The sequence below is a fragment of the Anolis sagrei genome, chromosome 3, assembly GCF_037176765.1.
Source record: "Anolis sagrei isolate rAnoSag1 chromosome 3, rAnoSag1.mat, whole genome shotgun sequence".
Taxonomy (NCBI): Eukaryota; Metazoa; Chordata; class Lepidosauria; order Squamata; family Dactyloidae; genus Anolis; species Anolis sagrei.
This window is the reverse complement of record NC_090023.1, coordinates 171,390,762-171,409,380: the sequence shown is the minus strand read 5'-3', so window position 1 is coordinate 171,409,380 and position 18,619 is coordinate 171,390,762. Positions and strand designations below refer to the sequence as shown.

Genomic DNA, 18,619 nt, shown 5'->3' with positions numbered 1-18,619 from the left:
GAGATGGGCCAAAACTAACAAAATGAAGTTCAACAGTGACAAATGCAAGATACTCCACTTTGGCAGAAAAAATGAAATGCAAAGATACAGAATGGGGGACGCCTGGCTCGAGAGCAGTACGTGTGAAAAAGATCTTGGAGTCCTCGTGGACAACAAGTTAAACATGAGCCAACAATGTGATGTGGCGGCAAAAAAAGCCAATGGGATTTTGGCCTGCATCAATAGGAGCATAGCGTCTAGATCTAAGGAAGTAATGCTACCCCTCTATTCTGCTTTGGTTAGAACACATCTGGAATATTGTGTCCAATTCTGGGCACCACAATTCAAGAGAGATATTGACAAGCTGGAATGTGTCCAGAGGAGGGCGACTAAAATGATCAAGGGTCTGGAGAACAAGCCCTATGAGGAGCGGCTTAAGGAACTGGGCATGTTTAGCCTGAAGAAGAGAAGGCTGAGAGGAGATATGATAGCCATGTATAAATATGTGAGAGGAAGCCACAGGGAGGAGGGAGCAAGCTTGTTTTCTGCTTCCTTGGAGACTAGGACGCGGAACAATGGCTTCAAACTACAAGAGAGGAGATTCCATCTGAACATTAGGAAGAACTTCCTGACTGTGAGAGCCGTTCAGCAGTGGAACTCTCTGCCCCGGAGTGTGGTGGAGGCTCCTTCTTTGGAAGCTTTTAAGCAGAGGCTGGATGGCCATTTGTCAGGGGTGATTTGAATGCAATATTCCTGCTTCTTGGCAGGGGGTTGGACTGGATGGCCCATGAGGTCTCTTCCAACTCTTTGATTCTATGATTCTATGATTCTAATGTGAAAGCATGGGTAATACCAAGCCCTATTTGAAATAAAATACTTCTGGCAGAATAATAACTCAGAGTGACATTGGAGGGCCTGAAAAATGCCTACGGAGAATATATTTTGTCAGACCTGGACAAATTAAATCGTGGATATCGGCTCTGTGTGTATGCAAGTACAAATAAATTGGAGGGCACCAGGTTGTGGGGAGAGTCCATTAGAAAGAAATAATCTGCCTCGGGATAACTTTTTCCTTCCAACTCAAAATACAAGGGGTAAGTAAGGTCCGTTTGAACATAAGTACACAATGAAAGTTTATTTCAAAAAAGTAAATTTATTTTCAGAAAGTACATACTTCACTCTATTTTTCGACATAGTTGCCAAGTTTGTTCAAACACTTATCATACCTCTGAACCAATTTTAAAACACCCTCTTCATAAAAACTTGCCGCCTGCTCCGATAACCAAGAGTTCACTGCCGTTTTCACGTCGTCGAAGGGCGACCGGAGCGGTCCTCATCATGGACGTTGTCACGGCCGTCTTTGAATTGTCGTACCCACTTACGCACTTTGCTTTCACTCATAACAGTATCTCCGTACACTTCATAAATCTGTCGATGAATTTCTGCAGCAGGCAGGTTCCTTCCTGACAAAAACCGTATCTTGCTAACAATAACTTCACATGCGGCGGGTGAGTTGATAGTCTTAAACATTTTTAAAGCACAGATCAGAACCGTACAGGTTAGCTACAGAGCGGAAACTGAGCACAGTTGTTCCCGAGGCATGCCGGTACACGACGCACGCGCTCGTTGTGGTATGCGCGCGAACTACTAGTGTCTACAACAAAACGGACCTTATTTAAAAAATACCCCTCGTATGTTCTCATGTTTTGAGAACATTCTTTGTTTATAGTTTTTTGGGAATGGGGTGCACATCCCTTGAAGGTCATCCTTTATCATTCAAAGTGCCTGATAGTCTTTCAATGTAATTCAAAACTTTGCTATGGCTTTTAACTGTTTGTTTGTTTTGAAACAATGTCGAATCCTGCAGGTCTTTGGTGGATTTCTTGTAAACCTCAATACCATGCTGGACTGGTTATCCTGGATCAAATGGATCAGCATTTACAGATATGGCATGAACGTGAGTCATCTTAACTTCTCCTTGGAGGGAAGGGTGAGATGTAGTAAAGCTCAAGTAAAACACCATATTACAATACCCTTTTTTTTGGCCATATTAGTATTCAAGGGTGAATATAGAGTAGGGGCCCTCAAACTAAGACCCAGGGGCCGGATATGGCCCTCCAAGGTCATTTACCTGGCCTTCGCTCAGGGTCAACCTAAGTCTGAAACGACTTGAAAGCACACAACAACAACAATCCTATGTCATCAACCAAAAGCCGGCCCACACTTCCCATTGAAATACTAATAAGTTTAAATGTGTTAAAATTGTTCTTCATTTTAATTATTGTATTGTTTAAAGTGTTTTTTGCACTACAAATAAGATATGTGTAGTGTGAATATAAATTAATTCTTTTTTTTTTCTAATTATAATCCGGCCGTCCAAAGGTTTGAAGGACTGTGACCTGGCCCTCTGTTTAAAAAGATTGAGGACCCCTGATATAGAGGGTACCTTCCTGCTATGTGTTGTCCCAACTTACGCAATGGCTATTCTTTCTACAAAAGGTTTAAGAACATATTATGTTAGCATGTGCAATGCCTTTATATTGCACTATTTAGTCCACTTCTTAATTGAAGCTCCATTTCCTGCCTCCTTTTTCCGCTAGTCTACACAACCCCATCCATTCTTTGGAAGCTTTTAAGCAGAGGCTGGATGGCCATCTGTCAGGGGTGATTTGAATGCAATATTCCTGCTTCTTGGCAGGGGGTTGGACTGGATGGTCCATGAGGTCTCTTCCAACTCTTTGATTCTATGATTCTATGATTTAGCATGAGCTGCATACTCCCTTATTTTCAGGTATAGGAAGCATCTACTGGCAAAAGCAGGGATTGGGATATGCTTCCCATCATCACTTGGTCAAGCCAAATACCTTGTAAAACTACAACTCCCATGCTTCCATAGTACTGAGCCACAGGATGAAAAGTCTTGCTATTGTTAATAAGTTTGTTATCACATCTTTAGCCTCTTTTTTCAATTGTTTATTATTATATAATGATATTAAAGCTATACTAGGACTTCTTTCTATTTTAATATTCATTATATTTTATTTATTTGTTTGTTTGTTTGTTTGTTTACTACATTTATATACTGCCCCTCTCAGCCCAAGGGCGACTTGGAGTGGTTAACAATAGGCAACAATTCGATGCCAGAGCAGTTACAACAAAATAAAACAATCATTCATACTTTAAAATACTAACAGCACTATAAAAACGTAAAAATCATACACAGCATTTAAAAACATTATCAAAACATCTCCATCCCAAATCATTGTCCAGTTGCGTCGTCAGTTGTCCATAATATCATATATTTATGTCATATTTAGGAAGGCCTGTTCAAAAAGCCAGGTTTTCACCATTCTTCGGAAGGACAGGAGGGAGGGGGCTGATTTTATCCCTCTAGGCAGGGCGTTCCACAGTTGAGGGGCCACCGCTGAGAAGGCCTTGTCTTTCGTCCCCTCCAGACACATCTGTGAGGAAGGCGGGAGCGAGAGCAAGGCCTCCCCAGAAGATCTTAGTGTTCTAGATGGTTATATCCTCTATTTCTCTAAATACTTTCCCCCAAAAATTATTTACATATTTACATTGCCGTCAATGTAAAAAAGTGGTGTCAAACTACGTAAAAGTGGCGTCAAACTACATTAATTCTGCAGGTTTTTTTGTTAGCTTTTTTGTCGTGTCAGAAGTCGCTTCTGGTGTGAGAGAATTGGCCGTCTGCAAGGACGTTGCCCAGGGGACGCCCGGATGATTTTGATGTTTTTATCATCCTTGTGGGAGGCTTCTCTCATGTCCCTGCATGAGGAGCTGGAGCTGATAGAGGGAGCTCATCCGCCCCTCCCCGGATTCGAACATGCAACCTGTCGGTCTTCAGTCCTGCCGGCACAGGGGTTTAACCCACTGCGGCACCAGGGGCTCCAATTCTGCAGTGCAGATACACCCTTAGATCCTTGATTCTCAATGTTTCAGGTTCTGCTAGTAATTCTCCATGTGCCTGGATATCCCAAAAGAAACAGGATACATCTAGTACAAAGTAGTTCCTTATTTTTGGAGATGTGCGTGGGAGCATTGCCAATACTGGAAAAAAGACAGGGATTTCAGTCCCCTTCTACGCTGCCATATAAAATTCAGATTATCTGTTTTTAGCTGGATTGTATGGCAGTGTAGACTCCTATAATCCAGTTCAAAGCAGATAATGTGGATTATCTACTTTGAGAATATGGATTATATGGCAGTGTAGAAGGGGACTCGGTGAGCAACATCTCAATAGCATCTGTGGCTTATATTTTTAATTCTTCTATGTTGAAAGAGTTTCAGAAATGTGGTTGAAGTACTAATTAAAAAGCAAAGGTGCAAATTAAGTATTTTGTATACATAATGCTCAGGGAATTTTATTTGCAAAGGGAAATTTGTGGAAAGTGGTGCCAGATTAAATTGGAAACATCTGCATTAAGATCACTTCTGACTGAAAGGTCATGAGTTCAAAGCCAACCCGGGTCGGAGTGAGCTTCCAGCCAATTGTGTAGCTTGTTGTCGTCCTTTATAGCCGGAAAGACAGTTGCATCTGTCAAGTAGGAAAATTAAGTACTACTTATATTAATTTAACTAATTTAACTAATTTATGAGGCCATAAAAATCTCCAACAAGCATGCAGGGAATGAGGAAATACTTCATCAGTGTCGCAGATGGACGGTGAAGCAACAGCTCCCCTGGTGGCCAGAAAAAGTTGGCATGTTAAATATCCTCTGACTGTCTGTCTATATGTGTTGTGTGTCTATGGCATTGAATGTTTGCCATGTATATGTACATTGTATTCCGCCCTGTGTCCCCTGCAGGGTGAGAAGGGCGGAATATAAATACTGTAAATTAATTTGAGACCTTTTTTTTGAGGCAAAATATTTCCTCTTTTCTCATTGGTAGAAAAAAAAAGATTAAGATTCAAGGAAAGTGTTACAATTTGGAAAAGATAATCCTTTAAAATAAAATATTTTCCTCATCTTTATAGGGGAAGAGATGGATTCTTTAAATTATTTGAATTTGTAAAAATCATGTTTCTATTTCAGGCTCTAGCTATCAATGAACTCAAAGGACTAGTCTTCTACTTGAACTCTACCAGGTAAATATACTTCCTCTCATAAAGAGATGCACAAATCCCACATTGCAAAGAAAAAGAAACAAGGGCTCCAATGATACATTGTTATATTTATTTATTTATAAATAAATATAAATAAAATTATATTCACTTATTATATTATATTATATTATATTATATTATATTATATTTATTTTATTTTATATATATATATATATATATATATATATATATATATATATATATATTCTACTAGCTGTCCCCTGCCACGCGTTGCTGTGGCCCAGTCTGGTGATCTGGAAAATAAAGTAATGAGAAAGTGTTGGTTTCTAATATATGTAATTCCTTTCTGCTTGTGAGTAAACAGTATTTCTTGTTGTTTCTTTGCCAGTGTTGATGTGGAGAGTGTCTGGTTTGCCTACTCTGGAATATGCAACATATCATAGCCCTTCTTTAAGGGTCTCTTTCAAATCTATGATACTATATCTGTGTGTGAGAATCATATCTATCTATCTATATATATGACTGGATGGCTCTTTGTCAGGAGGGCTCTGATTACATTTTCCCGTTCTGGTGAAGAGAGTTGGACTGGGTGGCCTTAAGTATTTTCTGTTGGTCATGGGGGTTCTGTGTGGAAAGTTTGCCCCATTTCTGTCGTTTGTGGGTTTCAGAATGCTCTTTCATTGTAGTGAACTATAAATCCCAGTAACTACAAATCCCAAATGTCAAGGTCTATTTCCTCCAAACTCTATCTGTGTTCATATTTAGGCATATGGAATATTTGTGTCAAGTTTGATCCAGATCCATCATTGTTTGAGTCCACAGTGCTCTCTGGATGTAGGTGAACTACAACTCCCAAACTCAAGGTCAATGCCCACCAAACCCTTCCAGTGTGTTCTGTTGGTCATGGAAGTCCTGTATGCCATGTTTGGTTGAATTCATTGGTGGAGTTCAGAATGTTCTTTGATTGTAGGTGAACTATAAATCCCAGCAACTACAACTCCCAAATGTCAAGGTCTATTTCCCTTAAACTCCATCTGTGTTCATATTTGGGCATATGGAATATTCATGCCAAGTTTGGTCCAGATCCATCATTGTTTGAGTCCACCGTGCTTTCTGCAGCAGGCAGGTTCCTTGCTGACAAAAACCGTATCACTGAGCGAACCTCACATGCGGCGGGTGAGTTGATAGTCTTAAACATTTTTAAAGCACAGAACAGAACCGTACAGGTTAGCTGCAGAGTGCAAACTGAGCACAGTTGTTCCCGAGGCATGCCGGTACACGACGCACGCGCTCGTTGCGGTATGCGCGCGAACTACTACTGTCTACAACAAAACGGACCTTACTTAAAAAATACCCCTCGTATACTAGAAACCAACGCTTTCACATTACTTTACTTTCCAGATCACCAGATTGGGCCAACGCGTGGCAGGGGAGGGCTAGTCTATATAAATAAAAATGTAATGTTTGTGGGATTAACATAACTCAAAAACCACTGGACGAATTGACACCAAATTTGGACACAATACACATATCAGGCCAACAAATGACCATCACTCATAAAAACATTGAAAAACACAGCAGAAGAGACTTAAAAAGCCAACAAATAAAATAAAAAATACATTACATTACAACGTATGCGCATAACCACATAAATACACATATATACAAATATATGCACACACATATTCACACACACACAAAAAACATACACAGACTGGGCCACAGCAATGTGTGTCAGGGGACGGCTAGTTGTCAATAAATAGGTGGTCTCCTTACTGGGATGTGGAATCAACCTTTTCGACGCTTGTAGAGATGAGAAGCTCAATATCTCAATAGGTGAAATTGTTGCAACTGCCAAGTCTTCCTTAAGAAGTACACACATGTCTTCAACTCTTTTCTTTTCTCCCTTTCAGGGTCCCTGGAGAGGAATACCTGATTCAGCAGGACATTGACTATAGCACGTGGGGTTTCTGGGAGAACCAGCTTGCCCTCTTCTGTTTGGCAACTGTATTCCTCTTCTTCTCTTACATCCAGCTATTAAGAATAAACCGTTGGAAGTAGACCACCATGGCGAGAAACCTGGCAGGCATACAATACCCTGCTGCAATCTTCTTGTCTACCATCTGAATAAAATTAGGATATATTAGCCTAAATCCAGTTGTTAGTACCAAAATAGAGGAGACCCATGGGATTTACATAAGTATGCACTTACCAACAGTCGGTTGATTCAGTGATGTTCTAGCTGCAACTAGGAAGTTAATTCTGGCCATTTGTTTCAGTTCATCTACCATGTTAATATTTAATTTTTAGGAGAATATAGGTTTGTTTTGGGGCGGGGGGGTTGGTCGTGTCAGGAGCAACTTGAGAAACTGCAAGTCGCTTCTGGAATGAGAGAATTGGCCGTCTGGAAGGACGTTGCCCAGAGGACGCCCGGACGTTGTGATGCTTTAACAACGAGGACTCCAAAATCTTTTTCACATATACTGCTCTCAAGCCAGGCGTCCCCCATTATGCAAAGATACAAAATGGGGGACAATGCCTGGCTTGAGAGCAGTACGTGTGAAAAAGATCTTGGAGTCCTCATGGACAACAAGTTAAACATGAGCCAACCATGTGATGTGGCGGCAAAAAAAGCCAATGAGATTTTGGCCTGCATCAATAGGAGCATAGTGTCTAGATCTAAGGAAGTCATGCTACCCCTCTATTCCACTTTGGTTAGACCACATCTGGAATATTGTGTCCAATTCTGGGCACCACAATTCAAGAGAAATATTAACCAGCTGGAATGTGTCCAGAGGAGGGCGACTAAAATGATCAAGGGTCTGGAGAACAAGCCCCATGAGGAGCGGCTTAAGGAGCTGGGCATGTTTAGCCTGAAGAAGAGAAGGCTGAGAGGAGATATGATAGCCATGTATAAATATGTGAGAGGAAGCTACAGGGAGGAGGGAGCAAGTTTGTTTTCTGCTTCCTTGGAGACTAGGACGCGGAACAATGGCTTCAAACTACAAGAAACGAGATCCCATCTGAACATGAGGAAGAACTTCCTGACTGTAGAGCCGTTCAGCAGTGGAACTCTCTGCCCCGGAGTGTGGTGGAGGCTCCTTCTTTGGAAGCTTTTAAACAGAGGCTGGATGGCCATCTGGCAGGGGTGATTTGAATGCAATATTCCTGCTTCTTGGCAGGGGATTGGACTGGATGACCCATGGGGTCTCTTCCAACTCTTTGATTCTATGATTCTATAATTGTCAAACCACAAATCCCACAATGTTGTCCAATGAACCTTGTGGGAGGCTTCTCTCATGTCCTCACATGAGGAGCTGGAGCTGATAGAAGGAGCTTTTCCACACTCTCCCCAGATTTGAACCTGCAACCTGTCGGTCTTCAGTCCTGCCGTCACAGGGGTTTAACCCACTGTGCCACCAGGGGCTCCTGGAGAATATAGGTGGAAAAGTTAAAATACTCACGGTTCACTCCCATTGACATTGAGGTTAAAAGACTTTGTTTTTCCCCCACTTTTAAACTGCGGGCAATACAATCATACACATCTCTTCCCAATGATACACTCACCTGTGTTAAAATGGGCAGCCAACATGCTTAAACACAGGAATCAACATTCTGTTGACATTAGTTAATACTACACATTCATAAAAATGACAATTCAAGGGGGGATATCAAATCAGACTGCTTCTGCGCCCATTTTATTTTTGCAGTCATGTCATAATGGTGCCCTGCCAGTTCATTGTATACCTATCAGCAGGTTAAATACCCTAAAGGGACCTGATCCTGTCTGATCTTGGAAGCTAAGCAAGGTCAGCTCTGATTAATACTTGGATGGGTGACCGCCAACCAATACCGGGTGCTGTAAGCTATATTTCAGAGGAAAGAGTGGGCAAAACCACTTGTTGAGTACTGTATTCCTTGCTTAGGAAAACTATGACATTCAAGGTGTCACCATAAGTCATCAGGCACCGTGAAGGCACATACATACACAGGGACATGTCTGCAACAATAGTTTTGATACCTTGTTCTATCTCTTTGTTCATCTTGTAAGATGTTGGTTTTTATTAAGCACTTGCAAGACCTCACTACCTCTGAGGATGCTTGCCATAGATGCAGGCGAAACGTCAGGAGGGAATGACTCTAGACCATGGCCATATAGCCCGAAAAAACCTACAACAACCCAGTGATTCCGGCCATGAAAGCCTTTGACAATACTTGCAATACTTATGGCAGCTCAGGACTTTTTGCACAGTTTTTGTGATTGCATCCATTTGTGTGAATGGGCCAACATCAGATAGTCTGTCTGCATCACAAGATTGCAGATGGAACTTTGTGTCATTCAAAATTCTTCTCAGGTCTACTCATACATTCAATTTGCATTTACTATGAGGAAGTCATAGGGAAGAGGGAGCGAATTTGTTTTCTGCTTCCTTGGAGACTAGGACGTGGAACAATGGCTTCAAACTCCAAGAAAGGAGATTCCATCTGAACATTAGGAAGAACTTCCTGACTGTGAGAGCTGTTCAGCAGTGGAACTCTCTGCCCTGGAGTGTGGTTGAGGCTCCTTCTTTGGAAGCGTTTAAACAGAGGCTGGATGGCCATCTGTCAGGGGTGCTTTGAATGTGATTTTCCTGCTTCTTGGCAGGGGGTTGGACTGGATGGTCCATGCGGTCTCTTCCAACTCTTGGATTCTACTAAGTGCACATTAATCAGAAATTCAAAACGTGTCTTATGTACATATTTAAATCAAATCAGTCAAATGTGTCAAATCTAGGTAGGTCTTAACTACAGATTAGGACAGATGGAGGTGAACAAACTGACAAGGAGGGGCACTCTGGCCAAGGAAAGCATCCATTCTGAGTGGAGGCTTGTAGACATTCCTCTGCATGACTCTGAAGGACCAAGGACATAGGGAGTACTCCTGGACATCATGTTTACTGTGGGACTGAAGTGACAGTTGTCCAGGAGTTGTTGTCGTTTATTCCAATATACCAGCCGTGGTGCTATCTAGATGTATCTTGATTTCCTTATCCATGTTTTGGTGATACTCTGGCTAGACTGCTGCATAAGGACTGCCTTTAAAGGTAGTTCGGAAATGTTCACTCTAGCAAAATGCAATTACACAAATACAGGTGATAGGAATTCTAGCCATGTAACAGCTACATAATTGGTGTCCTGGTTGTCAGTCTATTTCCAGGCACAATGTAAAATGCTGGCCTTAATTGATGTTCAAAGCTATGGGCAGTTTGGGACCAAGTTACACAAAGGATTGCCTTCCCGTATACCCAACGTGCCTACATTTTGAGATCAGCATTAGAGGCCTGATTCGTCCGTCCAGACGTCGAAACAATAAGATTGGTGACACAAGGCCTTCTCTTTGGCAGCCCTCTGCTTGTGAAACTCTGTCCTTGTGAATATATGCACATTCATGCAGATCTACAAGTAGGTATTAATTCTTAACTGTTTACACTGGCCTATAATGGAGTTTGGGTTCTACTAGGGCTGTTGCAATTACGGTGCTATTTGGTTTCAACAGTTAATTTTGATCTTATTGTTTGTCTTCAGTTTTACATTTTGTTATACTCTGCCTTGGGAGGATTTTATACAGTGGCTGATGTATCTTTACAAGAAATAAATAAGGTAACAGTCTTTTGGCTTTGTCAGATAATTACACAATTATTCCTCGTCTCCTGATGTCGGAATCACAGACGCCTTAAAGGGGCAGACTCAGAGTTAGTTCCAAAGCACAGTTTATTGAAGCAAAGGAAAGGGACACAGAGACACTTAAACTCAGTGCCTCTGGTCAAAATTCACATATAAAACCAGTCCTGGTTCAAAAGGCAAACAGAAGTATAATCCAGATTAACCGGATAAAAGAACCGAATCAAACACAGTACTCCGAAGTCAAACAAAGAAGGCACAGCATGCAAATGGTAAACAAAGCAGAGAAGCATCGTCAAGCGAAGTCCAGGGTCGTAGCAAGAGAAATCCGAAGTAGCGAAGTTCCAAAGTCCACAGAAGCAGCATCGTAGTCAAGCCGGTCCAAGGTCAAGGAAGGGAGAAATCCACACTCACGAGAATCCAATCCCAAGTCGAAAGCACACACGAACAGGAACAACAACCTGCAGATCCCAAACCCAATGCCGAACATGAAACAGGCAGCGACAAGTCCAGACAGTACCCAATGCACAAACGTATACCAACACCTTGCCTTCTGCAAAGATCCCTCATTCCTGAACCCACTTTTATTACACATCATCATCATCATAAGATTAACTGACCACTGCCCCATGATTATCCCTTACAGCTGCTCCCAACTCTTCACGTGAAGTCCTACGCCCTTCTCTCAATCTTTTCCATCTCCTGTCAAGACTTAGATCCCCCCAAGACTCAGTTGGATTCCCCGATTGCCAGTCATCACTCCCAGAGAATCCCATAAATTTATCACTAAATGTTGGCTCTGCACAAACATCTTACATTTCCTTTACCTTAGTCCAATCCACGGTGTCATCCCCGTTTTCCCCACTCTGTGACCCATCATCCCCAGAGAAACCCTCAAATGATTCCTCATCTGTAGGTGCCATAAGTATATCCTGGATCCTCTTTCTTTGTCGTTCCTCATCAGACTCCTGCTCTCAAGTAACCCTCTTTGTTCCCCTATTCCAATCCATTGTGTCTCCTTCCCCTCCTTCACTCATTGACCCATCATCCCCAGAGAAACCCTCAAATGATTCCTCATCTGTAGGTGCCGTAAGTATATCCCGGATCCTTTTTCTCTGTTCCTCATCAGACTCCTGCTCTTGAGTAACCCTTTTTCCCCTTCTGGCACTCATACTACTGCTTGCAACGTTACTTACAGGCTCTACTACAACACCTGAGATGGAAAGTAAGTTATTATAAATAATCATCATCTTTATTTATACCCAGCCACCATCTCCCCAGAGGGGACTCGGGGCGGCTTACATGAGGCCAAACCCAACAGTACATTACAGTAAAATAAAACCATGACAACAATACGCACAATACAATTAAATCAATAAAAACATAAGAATACAATAAAAATAGCACAAACCTAATACAATGTAAAATCAATCCCAAGGGCGGGCCACATGTGCAAGTTAAAATGATAAAACTAATGAGGAGATAGAGATGAAAAAGAAGTAGGAGACGGAATAGTGGAAACAGACCTTCAAACAGGGAGAGGGAAGTGCAATATAAAGTGCAATATGAGAACAATGATAAATAACAATGATATAATGCTAGTGTAGGGAAAGAAGAGAGAACTACCAATCTAAGGTGTTATGTACAGAAAATAAAATATAAACCATCTTTTGGAATATTTTCTTTCCTTTACCAGGAAAAAGATTCTCACTGTGCTAAGTCTGCTTTTGATAGCAGTCCATTTCTACTAAAAATTGAAAGTCCTCACTTGAATTAGATTTCTTCCCTTCCCTGCAGTGGTTAAAAAAAGTCACAGCAAACATGTGATCTAGTGAGTAGATTTATTTCTGCACCTTTTATCTTAAAGCAGTGGTTCCATGGTCCGTGGACCACCAGTGGTCTGCAAGAACTAAAATATGGTCCACGACCTCACTGTTACTACAACGTTGCAACACCCCACGGACCATGCCTCCTTCCTCGTGGCCATGCGCCCATGGCGTGGAGGTGAGAGAAAGCATTAAGGGCAGATTTTGTATTTTTTTCAACCTCAGCCCCCTTTCCTTCTCTTTTTGGAAAACGAGTGTTAACAAAATCCATGGATAATAACACAGCCCAACCAATACACATTGGAAAGTAGCAGCCAATAGTGAAAGGACCAAGGCAGAGACATCTCCAGCCCATCCCCTGTTTGGGTATCAGCCAGCAAGTCAACGACTTAAATCTAGAAATAGTTTTCTAAGATCTACAGAGACACTCACTGGAACACCTCAGCAAGCGAGAGTCCAAAAGTGGCAGGCCCAAACCCAGAACCTCAACCAATGGCTGATACCCAATGAGAGACTCCCCCCTGGGCACACAGAGGACTGGGCGACCTGGAAGGCACTGAACAGACTGCGCTCTGGCACCACGAGATGCAGAGCCAACCTTCAGAAATGGGGCTACAAAGTGGAATCCTCGACATGCGAGTGTGGAGAGGAGCAAACCACTGACCACCTGCTGCAATGCACCCTGAGCCCTGCCACATGCACAAGGGAGGACCTTCTTGCAGCAACACCAGAGGCACTCCAAGTGGCCAGATACTGGTCAAAGGACATTTAATCAACTCTCATACTCACAAATTCTGTAATCTGCTTGTTTGCTTTGTTTCTGTTAGAAATGTAATATAATTTGACTGGTTGTTCTGACACGACAAATATATATAACCAATACACATGTGCGCGTATAGGTATAGATATGGTATCTTCATTTTTAGGCCTGTTTCTGGGGTTATTTGGGGTGCTGATTCAGAAAATTGTATTAGCTAGATCACATCACCTCTACATTATTAAATATGGTTTTCTGTAGGCGAGGAGATGGTGATTCCTGAATGGCATATGTTCTGTATCAGAAACTAGAGCTGATGTGGTCTGTCCAATACAATTAGCACCCCAAATAACCAAACCGAATCTAAAGTTGACCAAAAACTGATTTGTAACCCTTTTGGTACTAATGTTGGAGAGTGGTCCCTGGTCAAAGAAACGTTGGGAACCACTGCTTTAAAGTCATGTCCTTTTTTGTAGATAGTTGCAGTAGTAATGAGATTAAATATGAAAAGGGTCTTTTTAAAACAAAAATCATAAAATTTATTTTCTATATAAACAATTACATTTTAAAGGCTTATCTGTACATACCAGAACGTCAATCAACAGAGAATAGACATAAGTAAAATACTGTACAGCTCCAGGACTCAAATTAATTAGAGGTACCAAATATGTCCTATCAAAAACTTATGTACAATAAACCAAACTTTTCAAACCACTATCACTGAAGTAAGCAGTCATGACATGACTTGGGTCGGTGGTTCTTATTATCTATTTATTTATTTATTTATTTATTTATTTACCTTACTTGTATACCGCAGTTTCTCAGCCTAACAGGCGACTCAACGCGGTTTACAACAAAGGTACAACAGTCAACAATATACAATTTAAAACCATAAAAGCATAATACACAATATTGACACAATAACAACCCAATGCATCTCATGACTAAAATCGTGATCCAGTTTCGTCGTCCATATTACCATTCCTGTAATCATCACATTCATTGCACCGATTAACCAAATGCCTGTTCGAACATCCATTATTAGAAAGGCACGAAATACAAAGGCCTCTGCTGGAGTGTTTTCAGTAAGCGATCAAAAGCAGCACAGAAACATGATTGCACAGGTAATGAAAATCACTTCTATAAAATATAGGAAAACACTTCATTGGTTAGCAATCAGTATGAAAAACAATCTTGAAAATTACAATGGTAATTATTAATCAACATAAGCTTCTATGCAAGAATTTGCATTTGAAAATTACCCCAAATAAAGTCTAGTCATGACCTGCCACTCTCATCATGAAATTGGCTTAGTGGTGAGGCCAAAGGCTCAAAAACATTACAAATAAATAAGTAGAACCTGCATAAAACTCATAAAACTGCATGTCCCATGAGCAGAAGAGGGCTGAACATGTCCCTACTCACCACCTTGCTCTCAAATGCCTTGAAATTGGCCAACTTGTTAAGAGCTGCAAGGTAACCAAAGATAGGATTTGGGGCATATTTTAGTCACTGGTATCCGACAACAACTATAAATGTAAGTTGAATAATTGCAATGAGTCAGGTTTATATAATAAGTGCAACCCTGTATCTGTAGGACCAGTACCCATTATTTCACTTATCCATGTCTGGAAAAAAACACATTCTCTTTAGCCATCTTCTAGGTTAGGGGTCCTCAAACTAAGGCCCGGGGGCCAAATGCAGCCCTCCAAGGTCCTCCAAGAGTTTAAGGGGCTGTGACCTGGCCCTCTGTTTTAAAAGTTTGAGGACCCCTGTTCCAGGTTCTCCTGCACAATTCTATGACACCAGACGTTGACCATAAAGTTGTGCTGGAAAACCTAGAAAGGAGTTCTCTATATGCATTTTCTACGTCCTCCAGTGCAATTCTATAGTATAATATGTGTAGTTTCACACTTCCATAGTAAATCCATGAATGTATCCCCTGCAGAAATATAGGGGGGGGGGGTGTCATACTGTGCTGAATGGGATGCTGAACAACTGCTTCAAACAGGCATGTAGCCGGGGGGAGGGGGGCTTGAGGGCTTCAGCCCCCCCCCCCCCGAAATTCTCATGGTGGTCCCCGAGAAGGCCTTACTGGTACATTATTTAAACTGTTATGTTTATTCATATCATGATCTGATCACCATGCTCAATATATCTCATATGCATGGGGATATTGGGGTAACGATACAAAAGGTTTGCTAGGGTAGACCCTCTTTCACTCAGACTCAGCCCCCCCCCCCCCCGCTCCCCGAATCAAACTCAGCTCCCCCCGAAACAAATCCTGGCTACGGGCCTGGCTTCAAGCTATCATTTTCAGAATGGAAATCAAATGTTAGACTAGAGGGATTTGCCTGTATGCCTCCTGCATTGCTAGGTTGTCACGTACCTTGAATGTTTGCCTTTTTGTGATTGGAATCCTCCTGTAAGACTTTAGCAATATTAAATGATCACTCACAAGCCTGTTTTGCTTGGAAATGAATATATTACTTGTATCTCTGCAGCAAAGAAAGACACTACTGACTTTTTCCCACCACCACTTCCTTTTATACACCTTTCCTGCCCATCTCCCCCCTCTTCTCAGTTTCCTTATTAGAGCTTGTTGCTTCACAAGTTCCAATACAAGGCTTCCAGCCCCCTCTGCTGGCTTCAAAATGTCACAGAGAGAAAACTGAGGCAGCCAGGATGATTCAGTCAGGATGTCACAGAGGGAATTTATGATGTCTTCATGCCGTCAGAAATTGACTCCTGACACCACCCTGAGTTCCTTTGGGGAGATACGGCAGAATATAAAGTTTTTATTATTATTATTATTATTATTATTATTATTATTATTATTATTTTACTGAAAATGACTGGAAAAATCATTTGAAATAAAGCTGACTTTTTCTTGTTAGTGGCCCCATCATTTAAACCAGGGGTCCTCAAACTAAGGCCCGGGGGATGGATACAGCCCTCCAAGGTCATTTACCCGGCCCTCGCTCAGGGTCAACCTAAGATCTTTAAGCACGTAACAACAACAGCAATCATCCAAAAGCAGGCCCACACTTCCCACTGAAATACTAATCTATACACATAATAAAAGTGAAAAATGTTTATGTGTATATGTGGCGGAGGTGCCCGCTTACCCAAACAGCCACCTGCCTCCACAAACTATGGTTCCAAGTGCTGAGAAGTCTCCAAAGGCACTCCCTCAACGGACATTGCAGTTATAGCTAGCGCCATGAACATGTAGCCCCAACCCTGCCAAAGTCCTCCCCAAACACAATGGCCTACTACCCAAGGTATGTTTTCATTTGGGGAGAATTTCATCCTAGATTTGATGTTTTTCCTTCACCACAGGCAGGCATCCCAGGGTTCCTTGTGTGGAATTTGCATGATCCCACCCACTGCCTCTCCCTTAACCCTTTCCTTCCCTTTCCGATGGCACACAGCAAACACAGAGGACTTGATCAGCAAATGAACAAACTGGAGGGGTTCGGTGGATTGAGGCCAACTAAATACTGGCAGGATTTGGGGGTGACTGCCCTTGGCATATGGGAGTTGTAGTTCACCCTTAACCAGAGAGCACTGAACCCAGCCGATGACAGATCTGCACCCCACATGGCCAACTGTGCATACAGGCCTGGTTTGAGGAGGACTGACCCACAATTCTGGGAATTGTAGTTAACCCACATCATTATGTATTTTCTAATGGGAGCATTCATAAAAAACTAGACTTTTTCCTAATAAATAGTGTTACTAATTAACTAAATGATATTACCTAACACTCCAAAACAAATGATGCCTTTTTCAAATAACTCAGGAACTGCCGGGTACCCAAGCTAGTAAGTTTATATTTGTTAAAATTGTTCTTCATTTTAATTATTATATTGTTTTTAATTTTTTTGCACTACAAATACGATATGTGCAGTGTGTATAGGAATTCATTCATTTTTTCCAAATTATAATCCAGCCCTCCAACAGTTTGAGGGACTGTGATCTGGCCCTCTGTTTAAAAAGTTTGAGGACCCCTGATTTAAGCAAATAAGCTTGGTGGCTCTTGTATATTTGTCTACTTTAATTATTTTATTAGCTTAAGTAACATTTTTCCAGTTGGATTAGCTAAACTGTTTACTGCAAAGTAGGAAAATGCCACAAGCAACACCACATTTAGATGGCACAATAGACAACACATTTTCAGATAAGACCCAGTGATACTATAACAGATAATATCCAGGGCATGAGTACTCTGAATGTCCAGAGGCTGAAAAGAATGGCGAGGATCGTAATATTGTTCACAGATCACAATAAGTTTAACTGCTAACAGTACCGAAGGCACAATGCAAAAGGATGGTAGTCCCACGTTTTCTTCAGAAGACAACTTGGCATTAGTCAGGAAAGCACATACAGCACCCGGCTCCAGCAAATTCAACGTCCATCTTCTGTCTCCCTCCATCAAGCAGTGTCTCACTTTGCTTGTGCTCCGCAATTATATCCTCTACTCGGGTGATGTAGAGAAAAGTTAACAGGACTCCAAGGAACTGTTAAAAAGAAAATGTCAACAGTGACTATATGATTTGGGCCCCTTCCACGCAGTTGAATAAAATCCCACATTTTCTGCTTTGAACTGGAATATATGGTTGTGGAACTCTGTCACTCCTTTCCACCTGCTACTAAGGAGGATATTCAGGTCCTGAACCGGTGCTTGGCCGCTGTAACGAACTGGATGAGGGACAACAGATTGAAATTAAATCCAGACAAGACAGAGGTACTCCTGGTTAGTCGAAAGGCCGACAGGGCATAGGGTTAGAGCCTGTGCTTGACGGGGTTACATTCCCCCTGAAGGCGCAGGTTCGCAGCTTGGGAGTGATCCTGGACTCATTGCTGAGCCTGGAACCCCAGGTCTCGGCGGTGGTCAGGGGAGCTTTTGCACAATTAAAGCTTGTGCGCCAGCTGCGCCCGTACCTTGGGAAGTCTGACTTGGCCACAGTGGTCCACACTCTGGTTACATCCCGTCTAGACTACTGCAACGCTCTCTACGTGGGGTTGCCTCTGAAGACTGCCCGGAAGCTTCAATTAGTCCAACGAGCGGTAGCCAGATTGCTAACAGGAGCGGGGTACAGAGACCATATGACCCCTCTGTTACGCCAGCTCCACTGGCTGCCGATTAGCTTCCGTGCACAATTCAAAGTGCTGGATTTGACCTATAAAGCCCTAAACGACTCTGGCCCAGTTTGCCTGTCCGAACGGATTCTCCCCTATGAACCATCAAGGTTATTAAGATCTTCCGGGGGGGGGGGGCTGCTCTTGGTCCCACCACCCTCGCAATCA

General features: G+C 42.1%; 2 protein-coding genes across 4 annotated transcripts in view; one reads left to right on the top strand and one right to left on the bottom strand.

The window, feature by feature from the left end:
• LOC132771180 (broad substrate specificity ATP-binding cassette transporter ABCG2-like) overlaps window positions 1-10,711 on the top strand; it is a 99,798-nt gene extending 89,087 nt beyond the window's left edge. For all 3 annotated transcript variants that reach the window (XM_060768869.2, XM_060768870.2, XM_060768871.2), the window contains 3 exons: window positions 1,847-1,936; window positions 5,031-5,083; window positions 6,976-10,711. In XM_060768869.2, coding sequence (XP_060624852.1) covers window positions 1,847-1,936; window positions 5,031-5,083; window positions 6,976-7,123 — 291 coding nt within the window. In that variant the 3' untranslated portion in view covers window positions 7,124-10,711. The remainder of the gene's footprint in view (window positions 1-1,846; window positions 1,937-5,030; window positions 5,084-6,975) is intronic.
• Window positions 10,712-16,458: 5,747 nt separating this feature from the next.
• TSPAN15 (tetraspanin 15) overlaps window positions 16,459-18,619 on the bottom strand; it is a 43,476-nt gene continuing 41,315 nt past the window's right edge. Inside the window, exon 8 of the mRNA XM_067465687.1 lies at window positions 16,459-17,829. Coding sequence (XP_067321788.1) covers window positions 17,677-17,829 — 153 coding nt within the window. The 3' untranslated portion in view covers window positions 16,459-17,676. The remainder of the gene's footprint in view (window positions 17,830-18,619) is intronic.